This window comes from Betta splendens, chromosome 3, assembly GCF_900634795.4.
Source record: "Betta splendens chromosome 3, fBetSpl5.4, whole genome shotgun sequence".
Lineage (NCBI taxonomy): Eukaryota > Metazoa > Chordata > Actinopteri > Anabantiformes > Osphronemidae > Betta > Betta splendens.
This window is the reverse complement of record NC_040883.2, coordinates 10,517,211-10,534,362: the sequence shown is the minus strand read 5'-3', so window position 1 is coordinate 10,534,362 and position 17,152 is coordinate 10,517,211. Positions and strand designations below refer to the sequence as shown.

General features: G+C 50.8%; 1 protein-coding gene across 1 annotated transcript in view; it reads left to right on the top strand.

Moving 5' to 3' along the window:
• The window catches only part of otog (otogelin), a 28,093-nt gene extending 12,005 nt beyond the window's left edge, over positions 1–16,088 (top strand). Inside the window, 33 exon segments of the mRNA XM_055507545.1 lie at positions 1,461–1,568; positions 2,048–2,186; positions 2,316–2,450; positions 2,561–2,707; positions 3,985–4,104; positions 4,310–4,426; positions 4,505–4,661; positions 4,741–4,767; positions 4,857–5,021; positions 5,628–5,906; positions 5,975–6,092; positions 6,306–6,385; positions 6,502–9,137; positions 9,221–9,398; positions 9,490–9,641; positions 9,716–9,805; positions 9,876–10,062; positions 10,145–10,365; positions 10,450–10,588; positions 10,696–10,884; positions 10,961–11,170; positions 11,264–11,368; positions 11,451–11,555; positions 11,788–11,889; positions 11,978–12,076; positions 12,164–12,204; positions 12,387–12,462; positions 12,546–12,724; positions 12,797–12,901; positions 13,023–13,142; positions 13,216–13,261; positions 15,126–15,205; positions 15,277–16,088. Coding sequence (XP_055363520.1) covers positions 1,461–1,568; positions 2,048–2,186; positions 2,316–2,450; positions 2,561–2,707; positions 3,985–4,104; positions 4,310–4,426; positions 4,505–4,661; positions 4,741–4,767; positions 4,857–5,021; positions 5,628–5,906; positions 5,975–6,092; positions 6,306–6,385; positions 6,502–9,137; positions 9,221–9,398; positions 9,490–9,641; positions 9,716–9,805; positions 9,876–10,062; positions 10,145–10,365; positions 10,450–10,588; positions 10,696–10,884; positions 10,961–11,170; positions 11,264–11,368; positions 11,451–11,555; positions 11,788–11,889; positions 11,978–12,076; positions 12,164–12,204; positions 12,387–12,462; positions 12,546–12,724; positions 12,797–12,901; positions 13,023–13,142; positions 13,216–13,261; positions 15,126–15,205; positions 15,277–15,477 — 6,853 coding nt within the window. The 3' untranslated portion in view covers positions 15,478–16,088.
• Positions 16,089–17,152: the final 1,064 nt, after the last annotated feature.

Below are 17,152 nucleotides of genomic sequence, written 5' to 3'. Positions count from 1 at the left end.
GGACATGAGTCCTGCAGACTCTGACGTCGGCCACTGAAACCCAACAGGTTGTGACCTAAGTTAGTGGTAAATATGGACACAAAGGTCTGATTCAGATCGGACTCTCCCTGGTGATGAGTGGACTAATAAATGATGTGACGGTACAGCTTCACCAGTGATTAACCACCAGGACATCAGCCCCGAGTCACGGCTCTGATTACAAAACCAGGACCTCAGGCCTTAGCTCGGCCCAGGTCCAGCACATGAAGCTGCTTATTCTGTTGCCCATGGTAACCGAGTCCTCTTCCATGTTTTATTAAATCAAGAAACTGCTTGTACTGCATCCAGATCTTTGTGCCTTGTTGTGTGTTTTTGCCATATAGTCACATTAACGCTGCTTTTTAAATGCTAGTGGAAGCTCCAGCCAGAAGCTTGGTATTTACTGTAGGCCTCTAAAACCTCTAATGGGAAATGATTAGGTGAGTTGCTGACAGAAGAGTCCATTGTGTTTTCATTCACAATGGTGCATTTGTTTATGATTCATTCGCCGCTCAGTCAGCTGAACTCGTATGAACCGGGACATTCAGGTGAACACAGACCCGCGGACGTGCGTGTCCAACCACAGTGGACGTAGAGGTGTAGAACCTCCACAGACGACGAGTTTGAATCCACGATGTTTAGTCACAGCAAGGACCATTAAACCTTTGATCACCGCCGGCTCCTTCAGCCCAGGGAAGCGTATCAGCTGACGGCAACACTCCGCGGCCACATCGTCCCTTTTACAGCGAGCGACAGAAATAAAGCAGCGCAATGAGGATTTATTCATAATGTGCACGTAGGTCTGGTCAGTGGATGATTTTAGATCTTTGATCAGAGTCATTGATACGGTAACTTGGCGGCAGGATAAAGGAAGCTGTTAACGCCGTTTTATCTGGCATGTAACTCTACTCAGATGAACCATTCAGTTTGTCTCTTCATTGTCTGCAGCCTCGCCAGTGGATATAGCTCAACCCTGGATATTACAAGATGCTTATCAGCTTGGTCTCGCGGAGTGGGAAGCAAATGGAGCGATGTGGACAAAGACGGGGCCTCTTTGAGAATCCTAATAGTGTGGTTTTCTCATGTATCTACAGAGTGATGCTGCCTTTCATCCAGGGTACCAGACCTGCCTGGTTTCCTGGAGTGAACCCGCTTTGGCTCTGCCTCTGTCAGAGTCTTGGGTCAGAGCTTCACATGATAATACGATCGGTGTCACTGACCCGGTCCCGACTCAACCAGGCGTCGGGTCCTGGTTTAATTGAGAGTGATCAGCGCTGGGAGAACAAACCTTAGCATTGGGGCGTAGCTTCTGTAGGAGGCTGTTCACCTCTAACCACGACTCCGTCCATTCACAGCATCAGCAGAGTCATTCTGAGCTGCCATGTGAGCTCAGAGTGCCTCTGGGACGGTGACCTCAACCCCTGCTGTGTGTTTGTCTCCAGGTTGCTCAGACACGGAGACGAGTGCTTCGAGCCGGCCGCCTGCCCCTGTCTGTGGAAAGGAAAGGAGTTTTACCCTGGAGACCGGGTCTCCTCCTCCTGCCATGACTGGTACGTCTGTGTTTAACCATGGCGTCTGGAGTCTCTCAGCCATCAGGAGCCATCAATATTTGTCACAGTTCAAGTTTTCAAAATCAGATTCTTGCCTGTTATGAGTCTGAGATTGTCAGAGCAGAGAACGCGGCCACCTGATATGCTGATATCCATCATCTGCCGTTACCACAGAGCGGGGCCTTGTGCGACTCTTTGATTCCTTCTTCATCAGCGGTGAAAGGAAACACTCTCCCAGTGATCTCAGTCATTCTCCCATCCTCCCATTTCTTCTTCAAGCGTCAGCCACAGAAGATGTAGATGACAGCCTAATGACCCAATGAGCCGGGTTTCAGCCTTTGACAATTCAGTGGCCGCTTTTCTGTCGATTCTAAATGTGAAGCGATCAACAAAATGAGGCCATTAGACATAAAAAATGCTCCTGAACTAAGTGGGAACAAGTTGGTGCTGAATTACTGAAGCTTTGCTGCCTTTTGTAGCGTTTGCCAGCACGGGACCTTCCAGTGTGTGTTCCATCCCTGTCCGTCAATGTGCACCGCCTACGGCGATCGCCACTACAGGACGTTTGATGGTCTGCTCTTCGACTACGTTGGTGCATGTAAAGTTTACCTTTTAAAAGTAAGAATTGGTTTAGTCCTATGCATATTCTAACCTTTGTTTAGTCTGAGAGAGTAGAAATTATTTCTAAAACTAAACATCAACAGTTTCCCTGGTTAGAGCACAGACCTGGTGTTTCCTTCTCCTCAGAGCAGTGCAGAGGTGACGCTCAGCGTGACATCTGAGAACGTCGACTGTTTCGACAGCGGCATCATCTGCAGGAAGTCGCTGCTGATCAACGTCGGAAGATCCTTCCTGTTATTTGATGACGACACCGGGGAACCGGTAAGAATCCGTACACATCCGCGATCAGTCAAATGCAAACATATGTGATTTGACATTATCTACAGGAAGTGGACATTTAGACACCGTTTCTGGGGTTTTCTGGGGTGCAGAATCCATCCAGTGTGATTGACAGGAAGCAGATCATGTTCATCTGGCCGGCCGGATACTTCACAGTGATCCACTTTCCTGACGAAGACGTGACCATCCTCTGGGACCGTAAGACCAGTGTCCACATCCAGGTGGGCCCTCGCTGGCAGGTGAGCCTCTGGCCTGGCTCCTGGTGTGATGGTACCGTTAGTCTGCCTCCGCCGGTCTAACCAGCAGTGTAGTAGCCGCGCCACTGGTATGGGGTGCCAAATGTAAAAGGAGCACCTATAACTAGTTTTCTCACATTTAACTAAATGACACAACATGTTTTCTCACATTTAGTTAAATGTGCAAAAGTCTAAATGTAAATGTTAAATGTAAATGTTAAATGTTAAATGTAAATGTAAATGTAAATGTAAATGTAAATGTTAAATGTAAATGTTAAATGGTAAATGTAAATGTTAAATGCTAAATGTTAAATGTAAATGTTAAATGTAAATGTTAAATGTAAATGTTTAATGTAAATGTTAAATGTAAATGTTAAATGTAAATGTTAAATGTAAATGTTAAATGTTCGCCGAGTGTAAACTGAATATTCATGAATGGGCAAGTAGACTCCATCCCTACCCTCAAACAGCGCTGGTCTCAGATCAGAGACGCGAACTCAATCACCTCAAACAGTGCGCGCAAACCCCGCCCACATCTGATCTGGAAACTTTTGTTTTTAGCCTGGACGTAACTTCGGCTAGCTAGTATAGTTAGCCAACTAATTCTCCACCGGCGCCACAGAAATATTCTTTTTAAACCTACTTGACTCCTCATTAATGGTGACAGAACGGCAGTTTGAAGCGGAGCCTCAGCCCGCACACCTGCCGTTACAGCCCGTTCAATCTCCCCCAACGGGAGGGAGTCGGAGCTGGCGGCCATGATGGCTTCGACTTCAGGCTTCTCTCCAGTATTTTCGTGCACCGATCCAGAGTCAGGTGTCGGCGGAGCTATGGGTACTGTTTGACGTGTTTGAGTCCGCATCACTGATCTTAGAGGGTAGGGATGGAGTCTACTTGCCCATTCATGAATATTCAGTTTTACACTCGGCAAACATTTAACATTTACATTTAACATTTAACATTTACATTTAACATTTAACATTTAACATTCAACATTTACATTTAACATTTAGCATTTACATTTAACATTTAACATTTAACATTTAACATTTAACATTTAGATTTAACATTTAACATTTAACATTTAACATTTATATTTAACATTTAACATTTAGATTTGACATTTAACATTTACATTTATATTTAACATTTACATTTAGACTTTTGCACATTTAACTAAATGTGAGAAAACTAGTTATAGGTGCTACTTTTACATTTGGAACCGCATACACTGGGGGCAGAGACTCTGTTCTCACGTGTTCTGTTGGACCTGTGTCCAGGGGAAGCTGAGTGGACTGTGTGGAAACTTTGACCTGAAGACAGTGAATGAGATGCGAACGCCCGACAACATCGAGTCCCCAACATCACAGGAGTTTGGAAACAGCTGGACGGCAGTGGAGGTGAGTGGGTCTAATCATCTCTGAACCTCCACCCTTATTGTACAAGTTCTTCTCATCACCTTCACATTTGACTTAGTGATGCTATTCTTTAGCTTAATGCATTCACCCTCGGCTCATAACAAGCACCTCCAGGTGTGAACCCTGTGGCTGGTGAGTGTGAAGGTGTGAAACGTCTCCGGATGTGTCCTCGTTTGCTTGTGTCTAGTGTGTGAACAGTCCAGATGTGCGGCACCCCTGCAGCCTCAACCCGCTCAGGGAGCCCTTCGCCAAGCGACGGTGTGCCGTGCTGCTGGGTGAGGTCTTCCAGAGCTGCCACCCAGTGGTGAGTAGCTCCCAGACCCCTCCTCGCTTTGCCTCTGGCTTTCCGGCTCCCACTAAACGCAACCGCCCCCCCGTGCAGGTGGACGTTACCTGGTTCTACGCCAACTGCCTGGCCGACACGTGCGCCTGCAGCCGCGGAGGCGACTGCGAGTGCTTTTGCAGCAGCGTGGCGGCGTACGCCCAGCGCTGCTGTCACCAGGGCGTCGCTGTGGACTGGCGCTCGCCTTCCCTGTGCCGTAAGCTGAAAGCTCTTCACCAATAGTCATCAGGGGGGGTGTTCTGTATAACTGTCTGTGCTTCTCTCTCTCTCTGCAGCCTATGACTGTGAATTCTACAATAAAGGTACAGAAACCTAACCGAAGTATACAGTTAATTATTATGAACTATGAGCTGCATGGATCAGTCTCACCAACGTGGCTTCGTGTCCACAGTTCTGGGTAAAGGCCCATTCAGACTCATCGCCTTCAGGGATCGGACAGCGTTTTTAGCAGCCAACAGGTCCAGTGGTTCTGTGTTCCTGCAGCGAGGCAACGCCACCGCCAGCGTCCTCTCACAGTTCATGATGACACCGGGCCTAAGCAGAACTCGACCACACGGTGGGTTCTTTTCTATTTTATTATTATTGTTTTTTATTTATCTATTTCGTGCCATCAAAACGTAATTAGTCCTAACGGTGAAAAGAAACGTGTGTTTTGCACCGGCTCAGGTCTGTGTTTCCTTACATCAGATTACACAGAACTGCTCAGATGATGTGATTCCTGTTTTTTTACCTCTTAAAGTCAAACATATACAATGAGTTATTGTGGTCATTGTAGCACTGGGCTGTGCAGTGTGTTCATCAGATTCCAAACACAGCAGACGTAGAGGTTTCCAGTTTAAAGGGGAGGTCAGAGTGACCCTTCCACCTTCCTCCTAGCATAGCATACAGGCTAACGCGTGTCCCAGTGAGAACTCACTGATGGAGGACATGGACTCCCTTTGACTCGCAGGTGCAAACTCAGAGATGCAATCGCCAAATGCTAATTTAGCAACTTGAGCTATGAGCTGGTCATCCAGCCAAAGTCTGGAAGCAGCTGGTCTCGATCCGGAGCCAGACACACACATGCTGCTCCACATTGACTGGACGAGGGAAGCTTTTTCAGCTTACTTACTTACACTTACTTTCCATCCTCTTCCTGAGAATCTTCTCGTCTGCTGCACAGACACATCGCGGGTTTCCTTCGAGGCGGCAGACAGACCAAACTACTTCCTGTGCACCGGCCCCAGTGGTCAGGTGACCCTGGCCAAGTGGGAGGAGAGCGAGACCTTCTGGGACAGAGCCACCTTCGTTCACCACAGAAACACCTGGATCCCCGGCTATGACTCGCTGGAGTCCCACGCGAGACCCGGCTTTTTCCTTTACGCCACGCTGCCTCGGCTTCACCTGCTCAAATACAGACACGTGGACGGTTTCCGCAAGGCCACGCTGTTCAGACTGACAGGTAAGGAACCCCAAACAGCTCTGGGTGGAGTCGGGTCAGCTTCCACATTTATGTGTGTTCTCGCTCAGGCCCCAGACCAGACGCTTCACCGGCTCCCAAGTGTCAGTGGAGGTACGACTCCTGCACCAGGCCCTGCTTCAAGAGCTGCAGCGACCCGTCGGGTGAAGCCTGCGACACCATCCCTCAGTGAGACCTCCTCCTCCCGGCACTAAGCAGTAGATAGTAACGTGGCCTTAGATGAACTCATTACATCCACCAGCTGATCAGATGATGTCTGGCTTGTTGTTACACGTTGTAACCACTTTGTCTTCTGGTAACAAACCAGAACTGAAGTCACAGATTTTAACCACATGTGTCTGGGTTTCAATAAACTAATGCACTACATGTCGTTGTGTCCAGGGTGGAGGGCTGCCTCCCTGTCTGCCCCCCCCACATGGTCCTGGATGAAGTCACTCGCAGATGTGTCTACGCTGAAGACTGTGAGTTAGACTTAACCGTCTTTGCCCTGACACATTGTTTCAACATGGTTTTATTCATATGTCGTTAATCCTCTTGCTGACTCAGCACTTATACACTTCTTACTCTTTGCGTTCAGGCATCAAGGCCCCAGTGGTTGTGGCGCCTGAAACGACAACTGCTCAGATGGTATCTGCAACCACCTGGACGACTGCTGAGCCGCCTCCTCCACCCACCACGCATGGCATCACACAGGCCACCTCAAAGGCTCCGCCGGTCCCCGACGCTTCAACCTCACCCCTCACCACTACTCCTTCTGTAGCTCCACAGGTTTCCACAACATCAGCACCCCCATCGCCTCCTACTGTTAGACCAGAGGTGTCAGAGCCACCGTTTACTGTCAGAGTGACTGAAGCTCTGCCCACAACCTTCCCAGCTACAACAGTGCAGACAACCCGGGCCCCGAGCTCTGTTAGCCCTGTCGGCCCTATCACATCCAGGACGAGCAGTCCTCCTGCCATCACAGCCCCGTCCACCGACACCGACTCGCTGCGGCCGACTACAACCACCAGCTCCACTGAGCAGCCCGCCACTGCGCAGACCTCACCTCAGCCAACCAGAGAGAGCACAGAAGCTCCAAGCCCTCCTCCTCCTCCTCCTGCTTTAGTTACAGACAGCACTACAGCCACCACAAAGGCTGTAACTGTGGAAAGACCCCCCACCACCACAACCACCACCCGCCCTGCTGCTTCACCGAGCACCTCACCTACCCCAACGCTGCCTGATGTTGGAACAGGGACGATTTCTCTGCCCACAGAGCCGGAGACGGCGGCTGCGGCCTTCACCTGGACAACCACACCCTCAGCTGCCACAGAGAGGCTGCACTCTACCTCCTCCAGGGAACTGACTACTACAACCGTCCCTGAGGTGCCAGCACCAAGCGAGGACGCTGAACTGACCACGACTCTACCATCAACTTCTGCTTCAGCCTTTACACACTGGCGAACCACAACGACTGAGGCAGTGACCTCACCTGAAACCACCACATCTACATTACCTGCAGCTACCACCACAGCAGCTGTTCCTCCTCGTCCTCCCACGGTCACAGACACATCGACCTCCAGTGGAACCACCTCCACGTTGTCCACTGAGGGAACCTTCTCCTCCTCTGCCATCCCAACAACAGAGAGAACCACTCAGACCACCTCATCCACAGCTTCCACAGCTTCCACAGCTTCCACGGTGTCCACCTCGTCCACAGCTTCCACAGCTTCCACGGTGTCCACGACGTCCACGGTGTCCACAGCTTCCACAGCTTCCACAGCTTCCACGGTGTCCATGACATCCACGGTGTCCACAGCTTCCACAGCTTCCACAGCTTCCACTGTGTCCACGACGTCCACTGCTTCCTCTGCGTCCATGGCTTCGACGGCATCAACTCCGCCCACAACTTCCAGAGCGTCCACGGCTTCCACGACTTCCACAACGCCCACAGCGTTCACGGCATCCACAGCGTCCACAGCATCCACAGCGTCCACAGCTTTCACAGCTTCCACAGCGTCCACAGCATCCACAGCGTCCACAGCTTCCACAGCGTCCACAGCATCCACAGCTTCCACAGCTTCCACAGCATCCACAGCTTCCACAGCGTCCACGGCTTCCACGGCATCCACGGCATCCACAGCGTCCACTGCTTCCATGGCTCCAAAAACTCCAGAAACAACCACAACACCCTCTCTTGTGCAAACCACTACCGTACCAGTGTCACCAACCATCACTTCCTCCCACCCTGTGTATACATTACACACCTCTGAGCCATGGCGTCCTCCACACAGGGAGACCACCTCCACCCACACCTACAGTCCCACAGTGAAATCTACAGCAGCTCCCGTCCATGTGGCCACATCCACTGAAACTACACAACTGCCTCATGTTCCTGTAACAACAACAACAACGGCACCTCTAACTTCTGCAACCTCTGTTTCTTCCGCCGTCACCACCAGACAATCTACAACATCTGCTAAAATCTCAACTACAGAAGGTGCAGCCACCACCGAGGGAGTGGTCACACTTCCATCTGAGCCTGGTGCCCCCACTGCCTCCACCACAGCTCCAGCAGGTCTTACCACATTGCTTAGACCCGTTACCGTACAGCTGATCACTGACACCACCCACCCAGTGACGGGCAGAGTGGAGGCGTCCACAGAAGCTACAACACCAGCCCTGTCTTGGTTCACGTCCACATCGGCAGCTCCACTGCCGACAGAGAAGTTCACTACTCGGCTAGTGTCCACCACAAGAGCTACACCTGCTACCACGACCCTGAGGACCACACCCAAAGCTCCTGTGACTACGAGAGTCACCCCGAGGATCACTGAGAGGTCGACCATCCGGCCAGTTACTGCAAGGGTTACCATAGCAACAAGTCCTCCAGCAGTGACCACCAGATCGACACCCGTTGGCCCAGTGACTCCGGCACCAAGTCCTGCTGCAACAACCACTTCAGGGGCATCCTCTGCAACCAGCCAATTATCACCTGAGGCAGCCAGCACCACTGGTGTCACCAGGACCAGCCCAGTGCCTGCGTCTTCATCCACCACAGAGGAGTCGACCCCATCAGCATCCCCAGCACTGAGCCCTCTGCCCGAAGCACTGGCGTCCACCCCCCCACCCAGTGCTCCCACCTCTGCTACAACTACCCTCCCTGCAGCCTCTGTGGGTCCAGGTGCTACAACGATCGGACCCACGTCCACGGCTATGGGACGGACCTGCACCGTGAGTCCAGATGCTACACAATGCTGTGTCTCTCCTCGCTTCCCTGTTGTGTGACTGCTGTTTTCCATGTTGTCTTTACCCAGCCTCCGTACGCAGAGATTGTTGATGACTGCACCAAGTACATCTGTGTCAACAACCAACTTGTCCTGTTTAACAAGTCCCAGAGTTGCCCGTTCGCATCAAAGCCTCCAAACTGTGGCCTGCTGGGCTTCGCCGTCCTCGTCAACGGAGACAAGTGTTGTCCTAAGTGGGACTGTCCCTGTGAGGGAAAATAATGAACATACAGACAATGTGGAAGCGAACTGTTGTCTGGCTTTTAACCTTTCACTGACATATGTTCTTGATGCTCCAGGTCGCTGCACGATGTTTCCAGACCTGAGCCTCATTACGTTCGATGGGAACAGTGTTGCCGTCTACAAGGCTGCCTCATACATCGTGACCCAGCTGCCCAATGAGACCGTCAGCGTCCTGGTGCAGGAGTGTCCTGCTGACTCTGAGCTGCCGGTGAGTCACGATCAGTGACATCACGTCCAGTTATTAGTGTGTCTACTTACTTGTGATGTGTCCTGTTTCCTAAGCTCATGTGGAACTTCACCAACCTGTGTCTGGTGGCGCTTAATATCACGCACAACTCCAACCACATCGTCATCAACCGACTGCAGAGGAGGGTAAGATGGAGGCACGCACAGGGTCAGCGATACTCTCAGGTCCTAACATCTGCTTTTCTATTTGTTTCAGCTCTACATCAATTCACGCTACGCCAGACCTCGCTTCAAGAAGCATGGATTCGAGATCTACGACACGGGAAACATGTACCTGATCCGCAGCCCAGCCGGGCTCAAGCTGCAGTGGTACCACAGCACCGGCATGATGGTGATCGACACCGACAGCTCCAGAAACAAGCTTCCCACCATGGGCCTCTGTGGTGAGGCCTTTGGGCACAATGGATCAGCACCATTACCGTCCGTGATAATGGTTGATGAGCCACTCACCTGCTCTCACCTCAGGTTTCTGTGACGGAGACCCAACCAACGACCTGACGCTGGCCAACGGAACCACGGTGAGTGCTAGCGAGGATCCGGCTGTGTTCATCGACAGCTGGCAGGTTCCCAACACCACCAGCTACATCAGCCACAGCCGCCGCCGTGAGCACAACTGCTCCACCAGCGACTGCTCCATCTGCCTGGACATGCTGCAGAAACACGCCTTCACCCCCTGCCACGCATTCGTACGTCAGCCAGTTGGTCGGGTTCTGTTCCCTGCAGCCGAACCTGAGTCTGGGCAGGACTAAACCCAGGTCCTCTGTGTTCAGGTCCCACCCAGCACGTTTTGTGAGGTTTGGGTGCGAGATGCCGAGTACGTCAACAACCAGTGTGTGTCTCTGGCTGCTTATGTGGCTTCCTGCCACAAGTTCAACATCTGCATCGAGTGGAGGAGTCCAGATTTCTGTCGTAAGTAAATAAATGCTTCACGTGGTTAAATGCTGACACGTTATTCCAGCTTTTAGGTTTTCTGTTTTGGATTTCTTCCTCTTTAACACGTTTATGGCGCTTCGCAGCCTTCGCGTGTCCCGATTCTCTGCGGTACCAGGCCTGTCTGCCAGCCTGCACGTCTCAGTCCTGTCCGAACCACGACTTTGACTCGGACCCAGACCAGTGTTCGGGCCTGACTGAGGGCTGCGTGTGTCCTGAGGGGACGCTGCTGCACCGGCCCTACTCTGCGCTATGTATCTCTCCTGAGAAGTGCGGTAAGAGCCCAGTTTAACAGCTGGTTCTGGACTTCGTTGTCCTTTAGGACTCCTGCATGTTTGCTTGTGCCTGCAGCCTGCACCGACAGCTCCGGGCTTCCTCGCGCACACGGTGAGGTGTGGAAAGCCTCCAACGACGCCTGCTGCATGTACCGCTGTGACAACGACACCGTCCTCCCTGTGGAGTACGACTGCTCCAGCATCGCTGTGCCCGAGTGCCACCGGGCCGCGGAGGTGATCATCAGCCTGGCCGATGACACCAGCTGCTGCCCACAGAAAGTCTGCGGTGAGATCACGAAGGTTCCTGAACGCACCGTGGGCTTTAGTTTAAAAATGCATCCACCTTGAATCTAACGACTAACGAGCGTCTGCCTCTCAGTGTGTAACCAGAGCTTGTGTGATCTGACCCCGCCTAAGTGTAAATATGGGGAGAAGCTGGTGTCGTACTACAGACAGGACTCCTGCTGCCCGGACTACGTGTGCGGTGAGACTTTAACTTGCTAATTGGCCAAAGATGACTCATCTCAACTGTAACTGAAGGTTGTTCCTGTGTGTTGATGTTCCAGAGTGTGATCCTGAGCTCTGCGAGTCCGACGTTCCCGCCTGCAGAGAAGACCAGGCGCTGGTCGCCACCAGAGCTGACGGCAGCTGCTGCCTGGCCCACATCTGCAGTCAGTCCACACACTGCTGTTTAACAGAAGTGGTTTAGAAAAAACACGAGTTCTATGAAGTCCATTAAAGTATAACGCTTTTAAGCCTTTGGTTATTGGGTATTTGTCAGGTTTCTATAGATAGATAACATGTGCTTCCTCTCTGTGTGATAAGCCAGCATCATATAGCATAAAGCGCCTCAGTCTTTGCCGTGACGTTCTGTGGCTGATCCACATCACGTGTTTCCTGCAGTGTGTTCGTCGTGTGCGGAGACGCCTCCTCTCTGCCAGGACGGCGAGGTGCTGACGGTGGACGGCAACGCGACCGACCGCTGCTGCCCCAGCTACCAGTGTGGTCAGAGCAAGAGCCGCTTTGTTTAGCTGTAGCGTGTGTCAAATGGCAAGATGTGTAACGGCGGCGGCCTCCTGCTGTGTGTTTGCAGTGTGTGAGCCCTACAGGTGCCCTCAGGTCTCCTGCCCTGTTGGGATGTCCGTGGCGTCGGTGTCCAGTCCGGGCCGCTGTTGCCCCAATCAGACATGCGGTACGAAGGGAAGCGCTTGACGTGGGTAAAACCTGCTCAGCTGAATCGTACCGTTCCTCACTCGACTGTGTTGTTTTACCTTTTCAGAGTGTTCTTGTGAGAAGATTGCGTCCCCAAAATGTGGCTTGGTACGTCACTCAGTGTGTTTGAGTCATGATTATCCAGTCTGTAATGTTTTAACTGTAGTTTAGATCGCTGGCCTTGAGGCCTCCATTTTGTGAGCATCCGATCGCGCGGAGCATTATGTGACCCATTTATCCCTGTCCTGTGTGAGACCAATGCTTTATCCCTTTCTCCTCCTCGTCTGCAGGGAGAGGCCGCCCAGCTGGACCGAGCCTTTCTGTCTGACCCACAGAACCAGTGCGCCTGCAAAAGATACAAGTGTGGTGAGTACTGCTGATTTAAAGTGCACACAGGATGCAGCCTCGGCGCAACATCAACCTCTGACCTCTCCTCTGCCCGTGCTCAGTGCGCGAGGCCGTGTGTGTGTTCGGCGAGCGCGGGGTCCTGCGGCCGGGTCAGACTCTGGTGGAGCACGGTGACGACGGCTTGTGTCACAGCCGGCAGTGCAGCCGCAGCCTGGACCCCACGAGCGGCTTCCACCTCCTCCGCACCTCCTCAGTCAACTGCTCCACCCACTGCGAGCCCGTGAGTCCAGAACAGCACCACACACTCATTCAACTGTACTTGTTCCTACGTGGCTTCTTCTGAATGTTCCAGAATCAGATCTACGTTCCTCCTAAGGACCAGTCGACCTGTTGTGGATTTTGTAGGAATATTTCTTGCATCCATGAGCACGAGAACGGGTCAACGATTCTCCATAAGGTACGAGGCTGCATCGTTATTTGCCCAGTATTCTGATCAGCTGATGAGGATTTAGTGAAGGCTTCTTACTGTTCAGTACGTTTGACGAGAGAATTGGCTCCGTCTGTCGTTGCTTTTTCAGCCGGGGAAATCCTGGGTGTCGAATTGCATGAAGTTCGACTGCACTGACACCTTGTCCGGACCCACTCTCGTCTCCTACTCCTTCAGCTGCCCCCCCTTCAACGAAACCGAGTGTGTGAAGGTCAGCGACACTCACACAAACACAGTAACCAAACTCCTTTGTGTCGCTAATAACTCCTCTCGTCTGCGCTCAGATTGGGGGATCTGTGGTAACGTACATGGACGGATGCTGCAGAACATGTGAGTATCTGATCCGGGATCGGCAGCAGTTGTGTAGTTAGTGTAGAGCTGCACTGAAGAGCGACTCCACCTGCTGCTCAACATGTTTCCAACATGTTTGCCCTTCAGTTTGTCCGTTTGGGTCCAGAACCTTATCCCACGTTGTTGTTGTCTGTATTTGCTCATGTCTGGACTCCAGCTGTTGTTCTCCATGTCACGTGTCTGCTGTTTACTCAGACTAGAGATCCGTCAGCGTGCTTTTCAGTGAATTCACTCATCTCAGTAAGAAATGGCCACAAATAATCTCAAAGCAACATGCGATGAAGTAGCGCTCACTGAAAAACATCTGATGACAGTGGGTTTGTGGTTTATGTGCAGCAGCTTACCATCATGTACCGATCCCCCCAGGTACTGGATCCCCTCTGTTCCCCTTCCCCGTTAGCTCCTTGACTCCCACAGTTAACACAAACTGTGAACAAGGTACCAAAGCAACAAGGCTCGTCAGTGCCATTGTTGATATTCAACAATGTACTCCCTCCAAAAAAACATGATTGAATTAACAAAGCCCTCGGTCCGACTGAACCCGTCCTCTCAACTGCTGTCTCGTGTCAGGTGAAGCTGTGTAAATGATGTGCCACAGGCTGAGAGGCCTTGAACATCTGCTACTGTAGCTGTCGTTCATTTAAGGGATTCTTGTAGGCTGACATGAGGTCACACTTGAGAGGACAGAACATTTACCCCCAGATTACGTTCCTACGCTCCACAGCTGAACCCTTCCCCATCTAGCACTGTCTGGGCAGTGCATTGTTGATTGCCAACAATGTACTGTTGGTAGTGGCCCAGTAGTCGGGCTTAGACGTCTGCATGACTCACTAGAATCCTGATGGAGTCCAATGTTTAGCTGCTGTAGAAGATCTGCTTCTGGGTTGAGAACTGAAGCTGCTGCGTGAGGCGTTTCATCCTTAAACCGCCATGGGTTCCATCCTCTCACGAAAACACTGTAATAAGCGCTCAAAGGTACAAGTCTGTGTCTATAAACACGCCCCCACACCTGCTTTTACACGTTTACTCTGGTAAAGAAACAAAAGGACCAGACCTGCAAACGTCAACAGACGAGCAATGTGTTTTCTGGACCACGAGATCAGACCTTACACAAGTTGTGACGACGTCCAGGTTTGTTTCCACACATGTGCAGCTGGTTCTGTGTGCTGTGAAACAAAGAGCAGCTTAGCTTGGTTCTGGTTCTGTGTCGTGTTCACTAGGTCTGGATCTGGATGTCACACAGACATGTACCTTTGAGTTGCTACTTATTGGAGCTCGATGAGTCAAACTCATTACTGTATGTGTTTGCAAGTTGGACAGTCGGACTTGGATTTAGTTCTGTACATATCCAAACTGTCACCTAATCAGATCAACGCAGTAGATGCCTCACACGGCAGCTTTAAGTCGGGCTGTTCTTTCTACCCAAACGTTCATGGACAGGCGCTGTACAAACACACAGATGCCACGTCCAGCATCCTGCTGGACAGTTGCTGCTACTGTTTAAGTAAAACACAATAAACGTGAAGACGCCAACAGCTGGAATGTGGTGGTGAGATCAGCTCCAACACCTCACGGCATCTGTGTGTAAACTATCTGTCAGTGGACATTTACAGACATGAAAGTCTTAAAGTGTGTTTGATGCAGCAGTAACGCATGACAGCTCTGTTTTCTTCATTCGTCCTTCTGGCTTTGCTGCTTTCTGCCCGTGAAGCTGTGTGTTTGTTTCAGATTGTGCATGAGCCTCTTGCTGATGTTTCCTCCACATCTGGCTGCTCAGGGACCTTTGCTGGGTTCTCAGCTTTGACTTTGCCTGACTTGTCTCCGTCTGTTGTCGCGTGAACAGGCAAAGAAGATGGAAAGTCGTGTCAAAAGGTGACGGTGAGGATGACCATCAGGAAGAACGACTGCCGCAGCAACAGGCCGGTAGGTCCTCTCCTTCCTGTAGGTACACGTAAAAGTCCTTCCGTCTGCTGCACTCACTCTGTGCACCGTAGGTGAACATCGTGTCCTGTGACGGGAAGTGTCCGTCCGCCAGCATCTACAACTACAACATCAACACGTACGCCCGCTTCTGCAAGTGCTGCCGGGAGACGGGGCTGCAGCGGCGCTCTGTGCAGCTCTACTGCAGCAGCAACTCCACCTGGGTCAGCTACAGCATCCAGGAGCCCACGGACTGCTCCTGCCAGTGGTCCTGAACACAAAGAAGCACACAAGACATGTACTTTCATTACGACCTCCTTGTCAGCCTGCAGAGAAAAGAGCGTGTGGGGGGGGAGTGGACCCCTGACCCCTCATGTCAGAGCTTAAAGCACAAAAAGGCTCAAAGTGTTTTTAGATTTTCAATTGGAAACCAGCCCTGAACATCTGAGTTCGGTTCAGCTCGTCATCCTCAACCGTCTGAAATATCATCTTCACCTAATTCACGCCATGTTTTTGTAAATATCAGTGTCCTCAAACTGCTTTTCAGAAGTTTAGAGATTAGAATTTTAGACAGGCAATAAACTGTTTATCCAGTGATTTAACAATCAGTGCTAGTGAGGTGTATTAACGGATTTATCCAGCTGTATGTCGAGCACTTTATTTATTTATTGGGTTTTGATAGAGCACAGCTGATTTGTGGATGAAAGATTCGGCCCAAATGCAAACAAACAGACTGAACCAGGTCCAGAATTGGGCTCGGCTGAAAACCTGAATTGTAGCATGTTTCCCCGTCTGTTCATATCAAACCAACCCTGGATAGATGAGTACAAGAGGATCTGTATCATACAAATGTACATTTGCATTTTCAATAAATATTAACTTTGGAAGGAAGTTAAATGTGTTATTTCCTTATTAAAAAAAGGAGATTCACGCAACTTTGTTAGACGTACAGAGGCTGATTGGTGAAATGAGGACAAGTGATTGTGACACTGTCAAGGGTTTATTTCCAATGCTGACGCACTAAGTCAGTGCTGCCTCAACAGTGACATCATGTGTCGTTATTGGTTTTCAACAGCACAGTGGCCTTAATCTCTGGTCACTCATGGTGAACTGGTTTGAACAGCCAGAGATGCTCTGAAGGTCTGATGCCTGCACAGGACTATAGTAACAGAAGCCAAGTGGAAATGAGAACCAACAAAATGTAAACACTGTCTTCAGCTATAACGAGAACTCCTGTCCCTAAAGTAAAACTGCAGTTGTCAGCAGTCAGAAGCAGAAGTATTAATGAACACGCACTCAACTCCTGAGTGTGTGTGTGTGTGTGTGTGTGTGTGTGTGTGTGTGTGTGTGTGTGTGTGTGTGTGTGTGTGTGTGTGTGTGTGTGTGTGTGTGTGTGTGTGTGTGTGTGTGTTCACACCACCACCTTTGGCCAGACGTCTAAAGAAAACGAGTTCCTCAGGGTCTAAGTGGGTACAAAGGGGCTTAGGGCACGAAGAAGAACTCATAGGAAGCAAACAGTGTTTGACAAGGAAGCAAGAAGCACGGGGCCTGCAACATGCAACATGCATGTATGCATCCAGGCATGACGTTCAGGTCTGCAATGGGGAAGTAAGGGACAGTGGAGAAAAGGGAAGAGCCTGAAATACAGAATGAATATGGCTTCTTCTGTTGCCAGCAGCTTCTATTCTCAGTCACATTAACATACAGGCCATCAGGAAAGATGCCAGCTCTGCTTGGAAACTACAGCAGACATGGGGCAGCACGTGTGTCAAGAGCTGAGGTTCAGATACAGTGTTAAATAAATAAATGGAATCAGAGCAGAGCCAGAGAGGCCAGAGAGGCCAGGCCTCACAGACCCAGTAGTAGCTTGCAGCTTTTATGTTTCTTTATTCTGGAGAAGATGTTTCTCCTGCGTGTGTTATAAACTCCCCCGTACGGTTCCGAACCACC